The sequence below is a fragment of the Melanotaenia boesemani genome, chromosome 4 (genome assembly GCF_017639745.1).
Source record: "Melanotaenia boesemani isolate fMelBoe1 chromosome 4, fMelBoe1.pri, whole genome shotgun sequence".
Taxonomy (NCBI): domain Eukaryota; kingdom Metazoa; phylum Chordata; class Actinopteri; order Atheriniformes; family Melanotaeniidae; genus Melanotaenia; species Melanotaenia boesemani.
Genome location: NC_055685.1, coordinates 21,714,398 through 21,736,924, shown reverse-complemented (window position 1 = coordinate 21,736,924; position 22,527 = coordinate 21,714,398). Strand labels below are relative to the sequence as shown.

The following is a 22,527-nucleotide window of genomic DNA, read 5'->3' as shown; positions in this document are numbered from 1 at the left end:
GTTTTTTCCTAGCAAAGTGAAATCTTTTTCTTTAGCTTGCATTTTAAGGCAAAATAAGCGTGTACATCCCAAATGTTTCATAAATGTTTCCTGATATTTCTACATGTTGTGAAGTTGTTTTTTTTTTTAACAAGAAAGTGTAATTGTTTCTTGGCATTTGCTGTTGCTGAGCTTGCTAGCACATACCTTCATTTCCACACTGTTGAATGAGCTTCTCAGAAAATTTCTACTATCTCTATGATAGATCTCTTTTGTTTGTCAGCCAAATGATAGCCTTTTTCACTTGGATCAGCACACCTTGGACCACATGTTTAGGATTAACAGCTTTGTTTATTTAATCTGTCATGAAATTCTAACCATGATTCTGCTGAAAAATTGATTGTCTTTATTTCTAGTCTGTGAAAAAGTAAGAAATATATACCAAAAATGCAATCTGTTTCTGGTTCATGCAATATTTTATTTAAATTTGCATTTTAATCACATGTAGATATCTTAATTCTGAATCTGTTGAATCAGTTTGCTTATAGATGCAAGTTAAATAGACATTACATTAGTTATTACTAAGTGCCAGACACTTGCAGAACTAGGATCTTTCCAAATGAAAGCATGTCTTTTTAATATCACTTTCACAAAATCAAGCTGCCTGTACAACAACAGACTGTACATATTAATAATGGAAGCATGAATCTTTAAATAACAAATAAAAAAGTTATGTCAAATACTTACTCAGGCCTTTAGTTTTCACTTAATATTTTTAGTATATACTACTTGATATATTTCTAACTGGTTGTATTCCTGAGGTTTTTACACAAGCATGCCATTTATTTCTACAGCTAAGTTCAAAGAATTCAGCATGCTGCACATGTGATAAATGAAATACTGGGGGTATTGGAAAGAGTCACAGCAAAAGTAGCACTTTGAAACAGAATAAAACAGAGTTGATGGACCTTAATTAGTTAAAATGTCTCAATTTTATTGGCCTGCCCAATAGAGGTGTATAAGATATTTAATGATTTACAGAGGTGCACACTGTGTTGCACCTCAAAACCCAGAGACGGTAATGTTGGCAGCATACTTAGAAATGCACGCTACAAGATTTGTTCAAAGTAGACCACAATATTGTTGCAGTCTGCATCATTCAGATGTTTTCTTCCCTGAACGCCACATTTTGTGCCTCTAGGTTGACTGGCTACACTTCATGTCACATCAGGAAGCTGGAATTTGCATTTACAGGCATTTTGAGGCTTAAGATGCTACTTTTTTTTTTTTTCTTTTATTCGTAGCTTACATTTCAGGCTTTTCATCGATTGCAAATCATAACATAGTTTTCTGGCAAAATTGCCCAAATGTTTAAAGCTTTCAGAAAAAAAATCTGATTTCAGATTATAATAAATTAATTGTGCATTTATCTCACATATTTATTCCAAATGATTGTCAAAAACTCTAGAAATATTCAGCAAATGATCTGAGTCTTAAGCACATACTGTGTATGCAGTAGGGCTGGTTTACACCACTTTTTTTTTCTTCTTCTTTTTTTTTAATCTTTACCCTCTGTTTATAAACATGGAAAGAACAAGAAGGTTGAAAATCTGGATAGTGGATCTATGAAAGATCTGGAGCAGGTGAGGGCTTCGTGAACAGAAGCTATACCCAGCGCATCCACAGGAGGGCGCTGTTTGAATATATAACCCATGTTGGGGAACAGAAGTTACACTAGTAAAGCAGACCACTGCAGGCTCACATTTAATTTAAAATTGTATTTAATTCTCATTTTAACAACATGTCAAATATATTTATTACTGGCCAAACTTTTTTTTTCTTGTGTTTTAAGATTTTGGGTTTTACTGTTTCCACTAAGTTCGTCCAGATTAATGGAAGGAAATTTATATTCAGTCAGAAAATTACTCATTTATTTAAAAATGCTTTCATGGTACTTTGTATAAATAGCACGTCATTGCTATTAAATTTTGTGTGGCTTTATTTCAGGTTTCTTAAGTGCCATTTTTCACCATTACAAAAACATGACAAATTGTTTGGGGTGATAAAGCGAAACATACAGGGTAGAGTCATAAACCATTACTTGACAAGTAATTACTAAGCTACTGCGTGAGACCAGGCTGAGAATCTTCTCTTTGATTTGCCCATAACCACCTGGATTTTTCAACTTTTATAATTAAATATATTCAGAAGGTTTGGTATGAAAAAGGTTTTTTATTTATCATTTTTAGCTTGTTGTAATTTGTATTTTATCGCCGCTTTCAGATTTATGGAATGAATTTTGAAACATATAAACAAATAAATACCCTGTAAGTATAACAGAACACATGAGAAGTGAGAGATCATTTATTGTTAATTCAGATTTTAGAAATGTTACATCATTTGTCATTGGGTTTAGAATAAAAAGATAAAGGTACAGTTGGAGCTGTCCACCCCCACCACTGATCATATGTACATGGTACATGTGTCAAATGTCAAACATGTTTTATTTCTTTGCTCTTTTTAGGCAGAGGATTCGGCACGTGGCACCAGCTTCAGTTTGATGGGTTGTTTTGGTGCTAACAGACCTTGGATGTCCAACTCTAAGGGGATCTAGCAGGAAATGACATGTGTAGAGAAAAATTAAAAGTGTGAACTAAGTAACAGTAAACAAAATTATCAAGCCTTTCAATTCTGCAAACAGGTGGCAACAACACAGAAAACAGAAACCTTGTGGAGATAACGTATGGCTTTTTAAGTGCATTATTTTTTGTAGAAGGCAGTATTATTTTCATGAAAGATAAAGTTGTGTCCCTGTTCAAAGTGCTGTGTCAGGTAGTGGATTTTAATCTTTAGACTGAGATAAAGTTCATGATGTTATGTAACACTCAGTGCCACCGTTTAATTGTCCATAAATGATGTTTGGACAGGATACTTTAAACACCATAAAAATGTAACAGCAGACTGTGTAAATGTGGCGATGTGTGGTCTCACCTGAGTCTCCTTACACACAGAGAAGCTGTACTTCTGGAGGATCTCCACCACTGCAAGTTTCATCGCAACCAGAGCAAATCGCATTCCGATACAGTTCCTTGGTCCTGACCCAAAAGGCATGTATGTGTACGGATCAATTGTATCCTTGTTTTCCTTGCTGAACCTGAGTACAGACACACACACACAAACCCACATCAACAACAGAGATGGCACCATGACCTACAGGGAACAGGCCTTGTTTGTGAGAATCTTTTTCTTTTTCTTATTTAATAGTTGTTTGGGCAGACCTAAACACGCCCAGTATACCTCTCAGGTTTGAATTTCTCTGGTTCAGGCCACACTTCAGGATCCCGGTGCAGAGGCCATGTGGGGACTAAGATGACCATGTCTTTGGGGATCACAAGGCCATTTATCTCCACTGTAGCCTTGGCCACACGCTCCAGACGTGCAGCGATGGGGTATAATCGAAGAGACTCGTTGACGACGCTGTCTAGATACTCCATCTCCATCAGTGCCTGGTACTGAATAGGAGCCTTTACAAACACACACACACGTGACATGTTACATTCAATGTTTAAGTCTGACTTTAATGAAAATATATCAGATCTATGTCCTTGTGGCACTGAACCTTTGTCGATCAAGGCAACTTTAAGTTTTCCAGTTTGTACTGACTCAACTCTGTTATTTCACTTTAAACCTACCTTGTTAGGGAAAGTGGCATCAATCTCTTTCTGGAGCTTTTTCATGGCCTCTGGGTTTGTTGCCAGATTGTGAGCCAAGAAACCAAGAGAGCTGCTGCTTGTTTCATAGCCAGCAAAGATGAAAATCATTGCTTGTGAAAGGATCTCATGATCGTTCAAACCTGGAGGGGGTGTTGTAAAAACATATGGTTTAGAATGACTTTAATTACTGTATTTGTGTGTGTAGATTTGTGTGTGTGCAGCACCTTTATCCTGTTGGACACCACTGGGGTCGTTGTTTTTCTGGGAGTCAATCATCAGCTGGAGGAAATCCACTCGACTCTGAAAGTAAATGAGAGCCAACCTGACTGTCACTCTGAACCTGTTGATAAAGAGATATGTGCACTCTGTACAAAGGCACAGATAGCTTTACCTTTTGTTTGCTGTTTTGACGATTTGACTTGATCTTTTGCAGGGAGGCATAAAAGAAGTCTGTCACTGATGTAGGGAAAAAGGAAAACTCCAACTTTTCAAATACAGGACCCAGGAAGGGGAAAAAGGCTGGAATTAAACACAGTAAAAAATTAATAATAATAATGTCACTGACATATAAAAGACAATAACTCTGCTGACTGCAGACACCAGGTGTAACAAATACGTTTTGATGACCAGCCAGACAACGGACAAATTTAAATGTACAATGGTCAGGAAACTGTTTTTTATGAATAGCTAAGTTTGTAAAAGATTACTTGATTTCCAGAAGGCACAAAGCTCAAAATGAGATGATGTTGTGAGCAAGACTACTTTAATTTATGGCGTTTACAGGTTTATAATAAAGGATAAGGGACAAAATCAAAAGTTTTAAGACCTGGCATGGTCACTGAATCTTATTGCCAAAAGTTTCTAGTTCTGTGAAATTCTCAGGTGATTTTGGTTGAATAGCTCTTTAATGAGCTTAAGTTAATATTCATTCAAGTACTCCTGCACAGTAGAAAGACTCACTACCACTTCAGAGTCTATTAAATTTACTTATAAGTCTTTTATAATCAAACAAAGGACACAGTATATGTATTATGACCAGTTCCTTTTCTTTCAAAGGTCAGCTTTGTCTCCATCATTCCTGTTTACTGCCATGTTTAAACTGTATTACAAATAGAAACTGAAATTTCCTGAAACCGTGAACTGGAATAAACGGTATAGGAAATAGATTAAACTGAAATAAAAAGTGAAGAAACTGCTGCCTGAAAACACCTGACTTCTTTCTGAAGTCTTTTCCTACGTTGTGGGTAAGAATCATATTCATTTGTAGAAGTGCAATGTTTTAATGATTAATGTCTGCTAGCTGGTTTGACATGGTCTAAAGAATATTATACAACTTTGAGATCAATATGTATGACTTTGCCTGCGGACAAGCAGGGACCTATGCAAAGTTATTTTTTACTTTTTAAATGTTCTGCTGTATGGGGATCTATCCATGTTTTACTCACACAACCATTAACAATAACAGGAGTATCTAAACATGACTGTACTATCTAAAAAAGGATTTTTACCAATAGCAAGAAAGAGTGGGTTAAAAAGGTCAAACTTCAGCATCTTTTTGATGTTTGCAACAAAAGGGTCCGAGGGGTTGTTGAGGGACTCAATGTCAACACTGAAGGCAGTGCTGGTTACAACATCCATACTATACGACCCAAAGAACCTATAAAAGCACACAAACACACCCGAAATGCCATTTGTTATTATAGGCTTAAAAACAACTGAACTTGTGCATTTTCTGGGATCATTTTAAAATATTCTTACTCCTTCAGGTCTAATGGTTCATCCTTGTCTGCTTTCTTTTTCATGCTGTTGACCAGGTTACTAGAATGATGTTTCATTATATCAAACATCTGAAACACAGGCAGGAAAATGATGCAAAGACTTACATTGCAAATAATGGAAATAAATAAACTGGGCTTAAGAACTGAACAGAAGTCCTGTTTTTAGTGACAAACAGTGAGCCCACAAAGGCTCAAAGGAGGGTATTTAAAATAGTTACAATCAAAACAACCTGACAACTGCTTTTCTACACTGAACCAGGTTTCAGCTCAAGTAAGCTGAATCACACAGCTTAGCTTGAAAAATGTTCCATTAAGATATAAAAGCCTGAAGAAGGACACACCTCTTTCAGTCTCCCTGAGGTAAAGGAAGGAGACAGGACACTGCGGATCCTCTTCCATTCATCATCCTCTGCAATAGATACAGCGTCGTACAGCGGTCCGTTTAGACGGAAATTCTACAACATTAGAAAACAGATGCTGATGAGGACAAATGAAAACCAGAAATCACAGTGAACCATTGAATGGGTTACATCATGCTTGTATACCCTTCGATTGGTGAAAAAAGAGTAACACTCCTTCACTAGCACGGTTTTTATCATGGCAGGATCTGTGATACACAGCACGGGCTGACGGCCATCAAAAATGCTGAATATGATGAGAAGAGAACAAAATTAATAAATGACGTTTTCATGCTTTCACATACAAATCCATGCTTGTAAAAAAAAAACACTTGCTATAAGCATGTAAGAAAAAAAAGAATTAAACAGAAATATCTTATAGACACGCTTTAAAAAACAATCACATACTGTACAAAATGCAAACTTACCCCCATATTTTCCCATATTTCTTAAAGCATTCTTCATCAAAAGCAAAGAATCCCTAGAAACAAAGACAAAAATAAAGCACATATGAAAAAAGAAAACAGAAGATAGGGGGTAGCCTGTTCCATCAGATGTGGATCAGACAGTTTGATAGTTCATAGGGAAAGTTATGGACTCTAATATGGCTGCCAAGCTGTGATGCCACAGTATAAAGCTGCATGAGTAATTTTACTGCCTTCATAAACGCTTGTTAATTTTGAACAGTTTTCTCATTTACAGTATGCTTTAAAAACTTTTAAAAACTCATAAAAATTCCTAAAGGGTTAAAGAAGACATTTGAAAATGATGTTTGCCCCAATGTGGAATTGCTCAAATGAGTTATGTTTCTCTCCTGATTTAATCTCTCTCCTCATATGTCTCATAATGGTTTGGATTACTTCTTATATCACCTTCCCATAGACCCATACAATCAAAATATTACAGATTTTAAAATAGGTTTGTTGATCCACAGAAAAATATGTAGCAGTTAAGGCTCAAGAGCTGCATGTTTTCCTCTTTTCAGTTCTTCTCTGTGATCCAGCTCCTGTTGCTACTAATCCTGTTTTTCCTTCAGTCATGATGTGACAGTTTCAGTGGTTGCTATGTAATAATGTAGGTGGTCTCAAATCATGGCATTGTTAATTACAGTTCTGACCTGCCCACTTTTTTCCACAGTTCTTTGAGTTGTCTACTTCTGAGATGGTTACTTTTACACACATGGTTAGCATTGGAATTAGTGTATTTGGTTAGATTTAGATGTTTAAAATACTGAATACAGACTACATAGTTTACTACTCGTTGGTTGCTGCTTCCATGTGGGCAAATGTTCCTGTTTCATCATTTCTGGTGAGACTGGACTGACCAGTACATTCAATCAGAGTGGACTAGTTTCTGTGTGTAAGTGTTAACCTGTGTTACCAACTTAACTCCAGTCACAGTAGCTTCTTTGAACATACTTAAAAGATATTTTGTCTAGTGAATAGAAAAAAAGCAAGTTCATCATTTTTAATAAAACTATATTTTGTGTCTAGTGGTCTATTGAGAATTAAACTATTATAACTCCCTGAGTTTTTCCCCCCAACTGTCAAATCATTTGGTTTGTTGCAAATATACGTATTTAGATATGTATTTCAGAAACAGGGAAATTTTACTCTCACTTCTCTTTCAAAACAGGCTGCTACATGCCTGTAACACTGATGACCTGTTTTTGTTACAATTTCGCAAAACGGGAAAATCCAGCTTAAAGGCATGAAGAACACAAAAATGGCTCAGTTTGTCCAGAAACCAAATGTTTTGTCTAGACATTCATTTTCACATTTCTCAAAATGTAGCAGAAAAGCACAACATGGTCTCTACAGACCTGATAGGTAAATGTTACACTTCTATATCTTTTCATCAAATGTTTTAATGAGCTTATCATACCAAGTATACTGTCTTTAAAAAGCATTATGTACCAACCTTACGATATGCCAGCATTGTGCCAAAAAAGGGGACAGGTCTGGGGCCAGGGACACCTAATCTCTTAAATGTCCCATATGGCCAGTAAACATACCTGTAAAAGAATAGAATGAAAGAGAAGAAAATATATAACAGAACAGATTTCTTTAAACACAGAAGCAGTGTAAATATTCCTATAAATAAGGTACAAATAGATGAGTTCTTTCCCACTTACACAACAAGCAGTGTGATCAAAGTAACCAACAGGGTCCATGTCTCAGCAGAGAAGTAGAAGAAGCCCATCTCTGCTAGTTTTCTCTCAGTAGAAACACAATCCTTTCTGAGGAGCTGACTCACGTCCTGAGCCTTTTATCGGCTGCATACAACTGTTGCGTGACTAGACAAAGTGTGTGAGAGTTTAACCAATGGCAGCAGGGAATGTCAGGTGAATAATTGACAGAAAGAGACTACCCAACATTTATGATTATCAGCTGCAACAGATCATCTGGGATATAGCAATATTAAAGGCTAAATAATTATATTGCATATAAAGAAGCACAAAAATTTTTCTGAGCAGCCTTACTTGTCAGTCTTGCCTGAACAAGAAGTTCAATACAAAACAAATTTTGTGATGGATATATTTAATCTTTTTTATCCCTTCCTCATTTCTCTGTCAACCCACACATGTCCAGACATGTGCTCGGCCAGCAGCAACTAGTGTTATTCTTTTTCCTCCGGTTTACAGAAGGGGGATACAGGATGAAATGTTATGTAACACAAGCAGCACAGAACACAAATCCTGCCCCTGCAGATCAAGTTCAGAGCAAAACAGAGATTCCTGCACCTTAGCCAAGCCAGTAAAAACAAACATGGGCTTTATTCCCTCTCTTCTTGGATTCTGCTGACCTCATTTATCTGCATATTTGTTTTGTAAGTGACTGGATCCATCAAAGAAGTTAGTTTGCACTCATTCTGACATTGGTCACTTAAAGTAGTAAATTAAAGTAAAGTAAATCACATTAAAATAAGTTTGATCATTTTAGTGCATAACTTCTTTCTTTCTTTGGTTTTCTATTAACACATTAATAGAACTGTTCTTTAAAGCTCCACAAATGACATTTTTAGTAGAAACTTCCCACCATTCAAACCAAACAAGGATATCAGAGTTGGTCTGTGATTTAATTTGGACACAGTACAGCTTATTGACTGATGGGCTGTAGGTCTTATTACCCTGTAAATTACTTTTAATTTAGTTTGTGCCTTATTATTATTATTATTCCCAACTGGAAACTGGAAACCCCCCACCCCTGGGCGGGAGGTTAAGGGCTTTGTTTAAGGGCTACCAAGTGGTTCACCAATAATTACTAATATTGAAACTAATATTGAAAATTCATTCATTCATTCTTTGTACCGCTTAGTCCGCTACAGTTCGCGGGTAAGCTGGAGCCTATCCCAGCATTTTTAGCAGGTGAGAGGCAAGGTACATCCTGGACAGGTCACCAGGGGCCAACACAGATAGGGACATCCTGATTCTTAGTTTGATGGGAGCAACATATTCCAGAAAAAGTAGTAAAGGTTGGAAAAGTAATTGGCACAAATTAAAGGAGCAGTTCAGAGGCAGAGCCTCTCAGATGTAAAAATGTGAAGAGGTTTGCCAGTCTGTGACAAACTGTGTCTGAAGGTTGTAGAAGATGATATCAAAGATTCAGCGAACCAGAAGAAATCTGCACTCAGGACAAGACCGAAGGTCAAAACTGAATGGTTGTGATCTTTGGACCCTCAGGCAGCTCAGCACTAAAAATAGATCTTATTCTCTACTGGAAATCACTGCATGGGCTCAGGAATACACCGAAAAGCTTATACAGTTTGGGGTTATATATGTAGAAGGACTGCTGGCTGGACTGAATTAAAATGAAAAAGATTGTATATTTTCCTTCTCAGTTTGGACTGCAGAGACCACCTGAGGATCTGACACCACATGTTGTGTCCACTAAATGCTGATGAATGAATCATGAGCTGGACCGTACCAAAGGGCCTAAGAAACATGCTGATAAGATAATATACGAGCCGTGAGCCATGTGTGAAGGTGTGTTTAATCAGGTGAAAAAGTATCTAGAGCTCCAGCGAAGTAAGAATCTACTGACTGTGTGGCTGTATCTCTTAACTTAAAAACAAAAGAATATGAAACTTCATGATGTTGCACACCTATCAAAACAAAACATATCTACCAATTAATCCTCTAATTTCTTATATAACAAAAACTAAAGATGTTGCTAAAGATGTGTGGTTTTTTAAAATTATTTTATTGTATTTCTTTTTAAGTATTAAGTTTTTTATCTAATTGTGCTTTTTAAAATAATACAAACAATAATCTATAATGCACCATTTTAAGACAGATTCAGTTGTTCCGTGGTGTTGACCATATTTACTCACACAAGTACAACCCGCCCAAGATAACAGGAAGAATGTCTGACACACTAGCCATATTTGTTCATCGTACAACCTGACAAATGAGGAAGCTAAAAGCATAAATGGACAAGTGTGAGCTCTGAGGTAGATTCAAGGGTCCAGTAGAAAACATAGCAAAAAAGGTCTTTGTACTCAGTCTGTTGAATGTTTTAGAGATTTTCAGATGGATCTGGAATGGGGGACAAATGGAGAACTAGCTGTAAACAAAAGGTCACAGATAAAAAGAGGAGCAAAAATCTTGTTCCCAGTTGTTTTCATCTATCCATACCCCACACCCTTCTGATCTATCATCTTGTAGCTGTTGCTGGAAGGTGGGAGGCAGTAGTAAAGGGTGGGCGGAGGCGCCGCAGACTGAACTGATGCAGAGCAGACCATATGAAGGGCTGCTCCTGTACTCACTACAACACACATCACACCACTGAGGCTGGACATGCAGAGAGGAAACATGAGTCAGAGTCAGGTTGATTTTTTAAATTCCACATCTCTCTTTAAAACTACAGTTCTAAGCACATTTACTCAACACAGTTTTAAACAGTTTTAGAAATTCAACCTGTTTATACTGGAAATTAAACATCAGTGATTACAGACATCAGTCAAACGTTCTGTCTGTGTAGAAATCTAGTTTTATGAGTTTTCAACAACTTGCTGTAGATGAGGTGTCACCTGACAGAATTTTTCAGAGTTTATTAGTTTTGAGGAGGCTGATACCATAAAGTTTTTAGATATGTATTGCTTCACCTTTATTAATGACTGCAAACAATCTGGGGATCAGTGAAAATTTTACCTGAGAGCTCAGTCTCAGAAACTGTTTATAATACTATCTTTTTTATCTTTTCTTTCTTTTTCTAAACATTCAGCTTTATGGAGATCCATTCCATGTTTTACTCACTTAACCATTAACGATAACAGAAATTTGAGCAGGGGTATCTAAACTTTTCTGTACCAACTCAAATTGTATTTTACTAATAGCATGAAGAGATAGTTAAAAAGGACAAACTTCAGCATCTTTTTTATGTTAACAACTCAATGTCAACACTGAAGGCAGTTCTGGGTACAGCATCCATACTGTACGATCCAAAGAACCAATAAAAGCTCACAAACACATCTGAAACACCCTTTATTATTATAGGCTTAAAAATGACTAAACTGCATTTTTTTATGCTGCTGACCAGGTTAGCAGAAAGATGTTCCCTGTGAGAGACAAGGTACACCATGGACAGGTTGCTAGTCCATTGCAGGGTCAAACAACCACTCATATTCACTTACACTTAGTCCTAGGGAGACTTTAGAGATAGAAATTTATCTAACATGTCGGTTTTTGGAATGTGGGAGGGAACCCGGAGGACCCGGAGAGAACCCACACTTGCAGACAAGAGCTTGAGGGTGTGAACAGCAGAAACTAGTTTTATTGTTTTCCTCTAGTTTGCAGAAAAAGGGCAAAGGTAGGAGTGTTACGTAACATAACCAGCAGTGAACACATATCCTGCCCCTGCAGTTCAACTTCAGAGAAAAACTGCGACATCCAGTACGTTAGCCAAGCCAGAAGAAATATGAGCTTTTTTCCTTTCTTCTCTTTAGAAACTTGGATTCTGCTGATCTCGTTTATCTGCATATTTGTTTTGTAAGTGACTGGATCCATCAAAGAAGTTAGTTTGCACTGCTTAATTACAGTGTTTAACTTCATGTACTTGCTGTAATGCTTGTTCTGTTTTGTGCAGGTACGGCCACTGGACCTATGGAGTATTTGAGAAGCTGGGGATCCCTGGTCCTAAGCCGGTGCCGTACTTCGGGACAATTGGCAGATATAACAAGGTATGTAAACCTTTATGACCTCTATTCTTAACATTTAGAAGATATATCTTTAGAGTTTTTTTTTTATTTTAATATAAATTGTCACATAAAGCAGGATAAAATGTTTTCTTTCTCATCAGGTTTACTTCTTAGATGATGCTGAATGTGCTAAAAGATACGGAAGAGTGTGGGGGTGAGTTCAAAAATCTGTATAAGAGTATGTGAGTATAAAGAACCACTGAAACATCCATTATTTTTATGTTTATTTCAAATGTTTGTGTGTGTGTGTCTTAAAAGCAAACACACACGCACACTTGTAAATTTTTAATTTAGAGGCAGTTATTCTCCTGAAGTTTAACACTTCATATTACCCAAACTACAAATGTATTTTTGTGTAAATTTACAGCATGTATGAGCTCAGACGACCCATGCTGGTTGTGATGGATCCTGATATGCTGAAAACCATTCTGGTGAAGGAGTGTTTCACATACTTTACCAACCGGAGGGTGAGAACATACAGGATAAAAACTGCAAGAAACAAAAACTCACACATGATCCTTTATTTTCCATAATCCAGGATGGCTCCAGTCAATGGCAGAGCTAGATTTTTACAAAAAAAACAAAAAAACAAAACAAACAAAAAAAACATCTTTAATAATCTGGATCTCCAAATCAAAATATTTGCAATAAGTTCAAAAAGGTCCAAAGAGATGTAAGTTGGTTGTTTTGAGGTGCAGTAAGAGGTGCTTGACGTAGTAGAGTAGAGTAGAGAATTGGCTGGACCATTCAATAACTCACCAGACTGTATCGACCCGAACTGAACCGCTCAATGGAAACGCGGCTGTATAGAGAGGATCAATTGTTTCTCCCCACCTAGCAGTTCTGTTTCACTGTCTGATGGACTGGATCCTGTGTGACTAGCTCTATGTTGGGAGCTGTTGGGACTGCTGACATTGGGGCTGGGGTCTGTCTCTGCCTGATCAGTGTTCTCCCTCTTTACAAAAAAGTCAGGAATATCTCCCTTTGTTTTCATACTGAGTTTGTATTTTTTTTTTCTATTCATGCTGAGATACTGAGTAGCTCTTTGAGCATCTTTATAGTTTATTTGACTGACAGACTAGTGGTAGTGACACATTAGTGACTAATTAGGAAAGTACTGGAGTGGTGATACCGGCGATCCATGCAGATCTTGAAAGACGTTTCTGTCGTGCTAAAATGATCTGTTAATCCCCTGAGGTGGCACCAGGGGTGTCCAATCAGGGTGGCCAGTGTCACCCTGGTCACCCCTCTAGGTCCTCCCCTGACTACTATAGTACTTGTAAATTTGTGAGTATGAAAAACTGAATGCCTAATCCTTACTCTAAACCTAACAATATTCATATTCTAAGGCAGGGGTTACTATAACCGATCTTTGAGGGCCACTGTCCAGCAGTGACAGACTGTAATTTTATATGTTCACACCACAGCTTATTGGTTTATGGGCTATCGGTAATATAACCCTGTACAAAGTGTTTGTTGTGCACCTCATCTTTCATACTACTATACTTAACTGTACTTTAAACTATACTAATTAACAACAAACTACACTGAACCTGCATTCTCTGCTCATGCTCTCTCCCTCTCTCTCATTATGTCTTATAATTATATTGCTGTAAAACCTGTAGCTGTCCAATGGAGGACATTTAGGATGTTACTTAACTTATTGTTATTCAAAGATGTCTATTTTTGAGTATTATAAGAAATAACAACAGATGGCTAGTCTTTAGGTTTATAGTGGTTTATTATTATTAATATTATTAATAGCCAAATACAGCAAGTTGTCGTGTGAGCATGTCAAATCGGTCTTCCTTTTCGACCGTTCCTTTAATGGGTCACCACAGTGAATCATTGGTTTCCACCAATGAATCTTCTGCATCCTCTTCTCTTACACCAACTAACTTTGTGCCCTCCTTCACTTCATCCATAAGACTCCTCCTTGGTCTACCATTAGGTTTTTTATCTGGTAGTTCCAACCTCAGCATCCTTCTATAAATATATTTACTACTTCCTTCTCTGTACAGGCCCAAACTGTTTTAATCTGGCCTCTCTGAGCCACAACCCCTAACATGTGCTGTCCCTCGTTTCTGACCCAATCCATCCTTTTTGCTCCCAAAGTGAACCTCAACATTTTAATCTCTGCTACTTCCAATTCTTTCTCTTGTCTTTTCCTGACAGCCACTGTCTCCAAACTATACAACATTGTTGTTCTCACACTGTCTTGCACTCTTTTCCTTTAATTCTTGATGATTCTTTTTTTCTCACACATTACAACTGACACTTGTCTCCACCTTTTCCAACCTGCTTACACATCTATTCATCTATCTTCTCCACTTGTTGCTTTCTGTTGATCCTAAACACTTAAAATCTGCTCTCTTCTTTATCTCAACTTCCTGTAACCTAACTTTACCATGTGGGTCCCACTTATTCACAGACATTCTTTCTGTTTTGCCGAAGCTAATCTCCAACCCTGTTCTTTCCAGGACATACCTCCACCTCTCTAGATTTTCTGGGCATCTGCACCTTGTTCTCACTACAAATCACAATCGTATCTGCAAACATCATATGCCATGTAGATTCCTGTCTAACCTCATCTGTCAGCCTGTCCATTGCCATTGTGTGTCAAATTATAGTACAGTTCTGGTTATCCACAAAAAATGCTTTGAACAATGTGACGGTTTCTACCATAGATGTGGTTTGTGAAGCTTTTAGGCATCGCATTCAGTCCCCTTGAAAGTTCTGATATGTTGCCCTGCCCAATATAGTAGCACTGTTAACGTGTGATCTGGCTATTGATGTGGCATACTCATACACAGCATATGTTCATGGCCAAAACATGTGATCCCTTGAGCCACTGATAGTTTGGATAAACTTGTTATAAGTTAATAATGTAGTCTACACAGCTCATCTGTGTGAAAGCTGGATGTCAAGAAGCCTAACTACTAAAACATCCACAGAAAAAGGAAATATTTTTATTTTATGATTCTAAAATAAAAGAATCATCAAGAGTAATCCAACAGAAAGTTGGGTTGTTTTTCAAGAGGTAAAAGGATGTTGACAATACACATCTTCACAATAAACTGAGGCTATTTGTTTGCATGGGGGACAAATATCAACACTCAGCACAACTGCAAACACAGGTTAACATTTATATGTCGCTTCTCTTCTCCAGGACTTTCGTCTGAATGGGGATCTCTATGATTCTGTGTCTTTAGCTCGGGATGATCACTGGAGACGGCTTCGTAACCTCATCAGTCCCTCCTTCTCTTCTGGTCATATAAAAGAGGTAGGAGCATGTGGTGGTATGAATGCATAATTACACATTATTCTTCAACAGTCTATGTCATTTGTGTCCTGTTCTTTTGTTTTTAGATGTTCAGCATCATGAAACATCATTCCCGCAAACTGACTGACAGCCTGAATCCGAAGGCGCAGAATAATGAAGTTATCAGCATTAAAGAGTGAGCAAAACCAAGTAGCTTATAAAAGTTACATGAATCAAACTTTACAACACACACAGTCATAAAACAGCAACATAGCATAAGTAACAGTAAAACATAGGATAAACAGGACAGTTCATTAGTTTTACAGGAACTGGTTTGTTTGAACAAAGCCAGCTCTTTCCTGTGGAATCTATGCTAATTAAGCTAAGCTAACAGGTTGTTTCCAGCTCATTCAAAAACAGCAGCCAGGACATTTACAGGTATATTTGAACAACAAGAGAACTTTGATTTTTCTTACCTGCCAATGGTACCTCTGATTTTATTTGGTGGTTTATTGCACTATTGTGGGAAGTGAGAATGTCAGTACCAAGCAACATTCCTCAGACAAGTGCAGTTGATGGAGAAGAAGCCTAGGCGCAGAGGTGAGAGCTAGGTCTGCAGAGGCTCGACGTGCACCTTCTCCAGACCTGACGTGCAACCTGCGTGAAGCTGGCCCCCGACCCCACGCAAAACAGAGTGAAAATAGTCTGGATCATTTGTGCTGCGTTAAGGTTAATGTAGGAATTCGTCTGGGTTGCCCCTTTCACCATACCTGTTTATACTTGCTACTGAACTTTCCTTTTATCTTTAAAACTGTAATGTCATAAAAAATTAAATGTGTTAGGAACAGAAATTATCATTAGCCAGCTAGCAGATGACACAACATCATTTCTAATAGACGAAAATCAAATCCCACTATCCATTGAAAAAATAAAAAAATTATCAAAAGCCTCAGGGCTAACTTTAAATCTGGAAAAAAATTAACTCTTGGCTGTTCATGATACACCATTAAAAGAAATTTGCCACATCCCAATCAAGTCAGAAATCAAATACCAAGGTATTCATCTTACCAAAGATCCACACCTATGCCAATCAATGAATATAGGTAAAAACAAAACAACTTAATGAATGTAAGACTAAATTAAATCTGTGGCTCCAAACAGATCTCTCTATTCTAGGCCAGATTTATCTGACTAAAAAATGGAAAGTTTGTCAAGATGTATTTACCTGACTTACACTAATGCTATTCCTAATGAAATAATAAAATCCATTAACCTAACTAACCTGAACTTTATGCGCAGAAATAGGCCCCATTATATGAAAAAAAGCAACATGGTTAAAGAAATAAGCGACAGTGGTCTGAAAGTTATTGCTTTGACTGTGTTAATGGAACCCCTAAGACAAATTGGCTTAAATCCTGGATTACACACAGCAACTCCTTCTGGTATTGTATCCCCAATTACTTATTTAACAGGGCTGGTGGTTTAAAGTTTTTACTCATTACTGACTTTGATACTAATAAGCTCCCTATAGCATTGTCAGAGTTCCATAAACAAATCCTATTCTATTGGAAAATATTGTATATACATAATTTTTCTCCTCACTCTTCTGTAATCTGGAACAACAGATAAATACTGCATCACAACAAATCTTTATTTTACAGGAATTGGTTGGAGAGGAACATATGGTCGGTAACTGATCTAATGGATACTGCTGGAAAGTTATTAAATTATGAACAATTTTGCATAAGACACTGCTTTAATGCAACAACTCATTTATCAGGAAATTTCTTAATGAAAGATTAATTCCTGGGGAAAATTAAAAGCAAAAGAAATACACTTCAAAACCATGAATAATATCTACCCCTCAAAGGAATTACTCAGATTACGCTTTAACATTGAGGACAGCCACTGCTCATTTTGTAAAAAACAACATTGAGGACACCGATCATGTGTTCTTCTCCTGTGATGTAGTCCAAAGGTTCTAGTCAGATGTAAATGAATGGTTGAAAAATAAATTCTCATCTCTCTTAACTTCTTTTTCAAGGGATGACATAACATTTGGCTTGATCCTAAAAAACGATGAACTCTGTATTAATGTTATTTTATATGTAGCTAAGTTTTTTATACACAGGAACAGAATGTAGGAATGTCCCGACAACTTTGTTCACTTCAGAAATGAATTTAATATGTATTTGAAATCCCCAAAATTTGTCAGTGGATTCACAGCTCAAAGTTTACTGGACGCCATGAGTAATTCTCCCAATAATTCAGGAAAGTAAACCAATGTTGTACTCCTCTTGCACATTACTTTGTATTACTCCCTCAATTTAATTGATTGATTTTATGTATTTTTATTTTATTATGTTAATTGTATTATTATTCAATTATTTAGATTCTATCTTTGTTCCCTCTGAAGCTGCTATGTACAGATTTGGGGCTCTCTGTCCTCTGCCGGGGATGTCTCCCACAGGGGATGGTGGGGGGGTTAAGTGTGATGCGGGTGTGTGAAAGGCAGTGGTATGGAGTGGAGGAGACTGCGAGTGAGGGGTTATATGGAGTGGATAGAGGGGTAAGGGATGGAGAAGGAAGTGGGTGGAGGAGGGTCGGAGTGGGTGGACGGGGGAGGGGTGTAAGCGTATGCGCGGAGTGGTCAATGGTGTCTTGGTTCCCGGGTTGTGCAGCTGGAACATCGGGTGGTTGTCTGGGGGGGCCTGGTCCTCTGGGTGTGGGTTTTGGGGGGCCTCTGGGCTCCGTGGGCCCAGACCTGGGCCATGCTGCTGATGGCCCCTAGCCTCTGTACAGGTGTGGTCGCATTTGCACAAGCACACTCACCACTCCTCATCACTGATCACTCCTCATTCCTCAGACTCTGCATGCTGACACAGTCACTGAGGTGTCCAGGGGGTTTAAACACTAAGAAATACTTTTGTTTTTGCTTTTTTTCTGTGAGTGTGTATCCGGTACTTCAGTTGTTGTTGTGATACATTTGTGATATGTTTCTTGATTTTGTTATTATTTAGGAACTCTTGTTTACTGTCAGCTCTGGGTTTTTTTGTAAAAACTGTAGGAAATTCTCTGGTGTGTTTCTGTACAGGTGTCGCAGTTGGTTGTCTGGTGATAGCGTGGATTGAAGGGTATCTGTTGTGTTTTTGTCTCCTCTCTTCTTTCTGCTTTCCTTTTTGCTGTCTTCCTTCCTTTTCTGTCCCCTCCTGTCTAGTCCATCAAGATTACATAGATTCCATAATTCAAAGTAAATAAAAAACAGTAAATAATTAAATAAATGAATCAGCTTATCAAGAGGAGCCCCATACTCATAAACCTCCCCTTGGCAAAGCAAACTTGTTCACCACAACACAGCAACCAGACCATTATTCTGTTTGTTACAATGCTAGACAGGACAATGCTGATCAAACACCAAATTCTGCCTCCTGGACCATCTGTAAAGTATTTATTGTTTGAAACTGAATACCAGGTGTCAGGCATATATGATGGAAATCTTTTTCTGTGACTACCTGTTTTATATAATGTGCCTTTCCCAGCTTCTTTGGAGGGTACAGTTTGGATGTGATGGGGAGCAGTGCATTCAGTGTGGACCTGGACACGGTCAACAACCCTGCAAATCCCTTCGCCAGCCATGCTTCAAAGCTCTTCAGATTCCCTGAAGCTCTTTTCTTGTTTCAAGGTTCTGCTTTTTAATATCACATTTCCAATTTTCTTGACAGATATCTTCAGTTATTAAGTATTTGCCTTCCTTTCTCTGTCAGGATTTTTTCCCTTCTTCCTTCCGCTTTTGGAGCTGCTGGGATTTTCGTTTTTCTCCAAGTCCTCTACTAATTTCTTTAAAACAGTTGTGGAGAAGATCAGAGCAGAACGCAGTGATAGCTCAAAACAGGTTTGAGTGAAAACATGTGTACGCATGTGTGTTGGTTCATATATGCTCAAGTCAAGAATCTGATTAATATGTACATTTCTTTTTTTATATTCGTATAACTTGACCTGTTTAAGAATATGGGAGATCTTCTTCAGAATTTCATCAACTCTCAGACTGGCAATGAAAACAGTAAAGAGAAGCAGAAAAAGGGTAACGAGATGTGTATCATTCATGGTTCAACATACATGTTGAATGTTCAAATGTCTGACACCTTGCTATCTTTTCCCTCCTTCGTGTCTCCTTTCAATCCTGACAGGTCTTACTGATCATGAGATCCTTTCACAAGTCACAATGTTTGTTTTTGCTGGCTATGAAACAAGTGCCAACACACTTGTTTTCTTAGTGTACAGTCTGGCAAGAAATCCTGAAGTCATGAAACGTCTGCAAAAGGAGATAGACCAGACTTTCCCAAATAAGGTAGAGCTGAGGATTTTGGTTTGGTTTGGTTATAAATGCTTTTTCTTTATGAGTTCAGTTTTGAAACTGATTTGCAACAATTTTACAGGGTCTAGTCCAGTATGAGGCTCTGATGCAGATGGACTACCTCAGCAGTGTGGTTGATGAGTGTCTGAGGTAATAAATTTGCATACAAAGCTTGATGTTAATGCAAGTTTAAGAACATCATGGACCAGATGCATAAACGATAACCATGCATATGCCTTTTCCTACAAATAAACTATTTTTAAAAAAAGAGAATAAAAAAAGAAAAGAAAAATAGAATAATTAGTTTAAATCTAAAGCTAAGCTAAGCACAGTTTAATGCATCTGAGCTCTGGTTCCAACAGGCTCTACCCACCAGTTGCACGTTTGGAGCGAATTGCTAAAGAAACTGTAAAAATCAACGGACTAACAATCCCAAAGGACGTGATTGTTATGATTCCAGTCTACGCTCTGCACCGTGACCCCGAGCTGTGGCCCGAGCCTGAGGAATTCAAACCTGAGAGGTAATTGCCACATTGCCCTGTGAAGTTTTATTGCAGAAAAAGTGGTGATTATTCTGAAAATCTCCATTTACTGCATAGCTGTGTGGAATCTCAGACTACAACATGCCATTTTATTGCACTTACAATACAAAAAACCTGAGTCATTTCAGAATTTTGTGACTTTGAAATTATTTATATTTTGACCATCAAATCTAATTATTGTCTGATTAAACCATTTTCTAGAATGATAAACATGTGACCCTCTATGTTAAGAGAGAAAAAAGCGATTTAAGTTTAACATGTAACAGCCAAGATATTGAACTTTATTTTTTTTATGTCATTTTGTTAATAGATTTAGCAAAGAGAACAAGCAGAGCATCAACCCATACACTTACCTACCATTTGGAATTGGCCCAAGGAATTGCCTGGGGATGCGATTTGCTCAGCTGATGATTAAGTTGGCCGTGGTGGAGGTTTTGCAGAACTATAGCTTCTCGGTTTGTGAAGAGACAGAGGTGATTATTAGATGATTAAACGTGAAATGCTTTTTATCAGTATTTACAGACAGGGATAGGAAAACATCTGTAATCACATACCTTTATTTATTTCCCAGATACCTTTGAAGATGGACCCTGCTAGCCTTCTTGGTCCCCTTAATCCTGTTAAACTGAGGGTATCGATGCGCTCTGTCAACACAACAAATAAGGACTAATGCAGCTAAGAAGTTGTCAAAATGTGTAATCCTTTCAAATCTGAGCTGTCCTGAGAAGAACTATACCATTTGTTTCAACAACTAGATTCAATCAAAGTAAACACAATGCTAGTTGATCATGTTTATGACCTTGCAATGTATATGTGCCTTACAATCATCAGCCTTGGTATTTTATGTCAAATACAATGCAATCAACAGAACATCCAAAAACATTAATATTCATTTTTACGCTATTTGTTGATTTGAATGCACAGTATCTGAGGAACTGGAGGAAAACTGGGCACTGAGAAGAATCATAAAGACAAAAGGAAACTAAGAATGTGAAATAAACAGCATGTATGAAATAAACCGTAACAAAAACATGGCGTACGGTTTGTGCCATATTGAAAGATGTTTGCATGTTAACCATTAGAAGAGCTAGAGTCATTTTAGAAAAGTGTCCATTTTAATTTCAACATAGGCCTTTGAGGATTAACAGACATTCCAACAAACTGTTTAACATATGTGAGATAAAAGAAAATAAACCAAATAGAGTGAAGTGGAACTGTGACGTGTGAGATAATCTGTGCTGACTATAAATGCAATGGGAAATTTTTAAACTGTCTTCTGTTTTCTTTGTGAACCAGGCTATGTGCTAATACAACCCTGATTCCAAAACGTTGTGACGCTTTGTAACATGAAAACAAAAACAAAAAAGCAAATCTCATAAACCCATTTTTTTCACAAGAGTTTAAACAACATATCAGATGTTGAAACATATATGTTACCATTTGATGGCAGCAACACATCTGTACAGGCAAAACAAAAGGCTGGAAAAGTCATTTTTGCTACAAATCAATTGGAGGAGCATTTCACATGTAACCAGGTTATTTGGCAACAGGTCAGTAACTTGGCTGGGTACACAAGGAGCATTTCACTGAGGCAGAGCCTCTCAGACCCGAAGCTGGATAGATGTTCGCCAATCTATGAGAAACTGCATCTAAAATTTGTGGAACAATTTCAGAAAAATGTTCCTTGCAATGTTCATTGCAAAACTTTGAAGATCAGTGTATAAAATACAGAGTATAATATTTAAAGTTGCACAGATTTAGGAGAAATCTGTGTGCAAAGGACAAGGATGATCTTCAGGCTCTCAGGCAGCACTGCATTCAGCTGGAGTGATGCTCTACTGGAGATCACTGCATGGGCTCAGAGACACTTCCAGAAGTGAAAACAGTCTGGGATTACCCCAAATCCAAAGAAGTGGGACCCTGTGTAAAATTAACAAAAACCAGAACACAATGATCTTACAGACCCTTTTGTTTTTTTTAACAATAGGACACAGAAAATTTGGAAATTGAGACATTTGACTATTTCATAAAAAATGTTTCCTCAACTTGAATTTGATGGCAGGAACATGGCTCCAAAATGCTGGGATGACCATGTTGACCATCCATCCATTTTCTATACCACTTATCCCAATTCAGGGCAGGCTGAGAAGCAGGGTATACCCTGGACTGGTTGCCATTCTGCTGCAGGGCCAACACACAGACAAACAACCACGCTGAGAGAGAATCTAGAGTGACCAATTTACCCATCATTCCTGTCTTTGGCTCAAACCAGCGACCTTCTTGCTGGGGCAGCGGTGTTCACC

At 37.7% G+C, this 22,527-nt stretch overlaps 2 protein-coding genes across 2 annotated transcripts; one reads left to right on the top strand and one right to left on the bottom strand.

Annotated features, from left to right (window-relative positions):
- Window positions 1-2,329: 2,329 nt before the first annotated feature.
- On the bottom strand, window positions 2,330-8,161 carry LOC121637931 (cytochrome P450 3A30). The gene is made up of 13 exons (XM_041982288.1): window positions 8,003-8,161; window positions 7,789-7,882; window positions 6,297-6,349; window positions 6,016-6,115; window positions 5,812-5,925; window positions 5,451-5,539; window positions 5,201-5,349; window positions 4,084-4,211; window positions 3,917-3,992; window positions 3,672-3,832; window positions 3,277-3,503; window positions 2,971-3,133; window positions 2,330-2,589 (listed from the first exon to the last, which is right to left on the bottom strand). Exons 1-13 carry the CDS (start codon window positions 8,068-8,070, stop codon window positions 2,500-2,502), a joined length of 1,512 nt encoding a protein of 503 aa, XP_041838222.1. The 5' UTR covers window positions 8,071-8,161; the 3' UTR covers window positions 2,330-2,499.
- Window positions 8,162-11,700: 3,539 nt separating this feature from the next.
- LOC121637930 (cytochrome P450 3A30-like) lies at window positions 11,701-21,493 on the top strand. Its single transcript, XM_041982286.1, has 14 exons — window positions 11,701-11,857; window positions 11,955-12,048; window positions 12,168-12,220; window positions 12,434-12,533; window positions 15,236-15,349; window positions 15,436-15,524; window positions 18,868-19,010; window positions 19,093-19,220; window positions 19,334-19,409; window positions 19,516-19,676; window positions 19,765-19,832; window positions 20,045-20,203; window positions 20,535-20,697; window positions 20,796-21,493. The coding sequence occupies exons 1-14, from the start codon at window positions 11,787-11,789 to the stop codon at window positions 20,892-20,894; spliced, it is 1,518 nt and encodes a 505-aa protein (XP_041838220.1). The 5' UTR covers window positions 11,701-11,786; the 3' UTR covers window positions 20,895-21,493.
- Window positions 21,494-22,527: the final 1,034 nt, after the last annotated feature.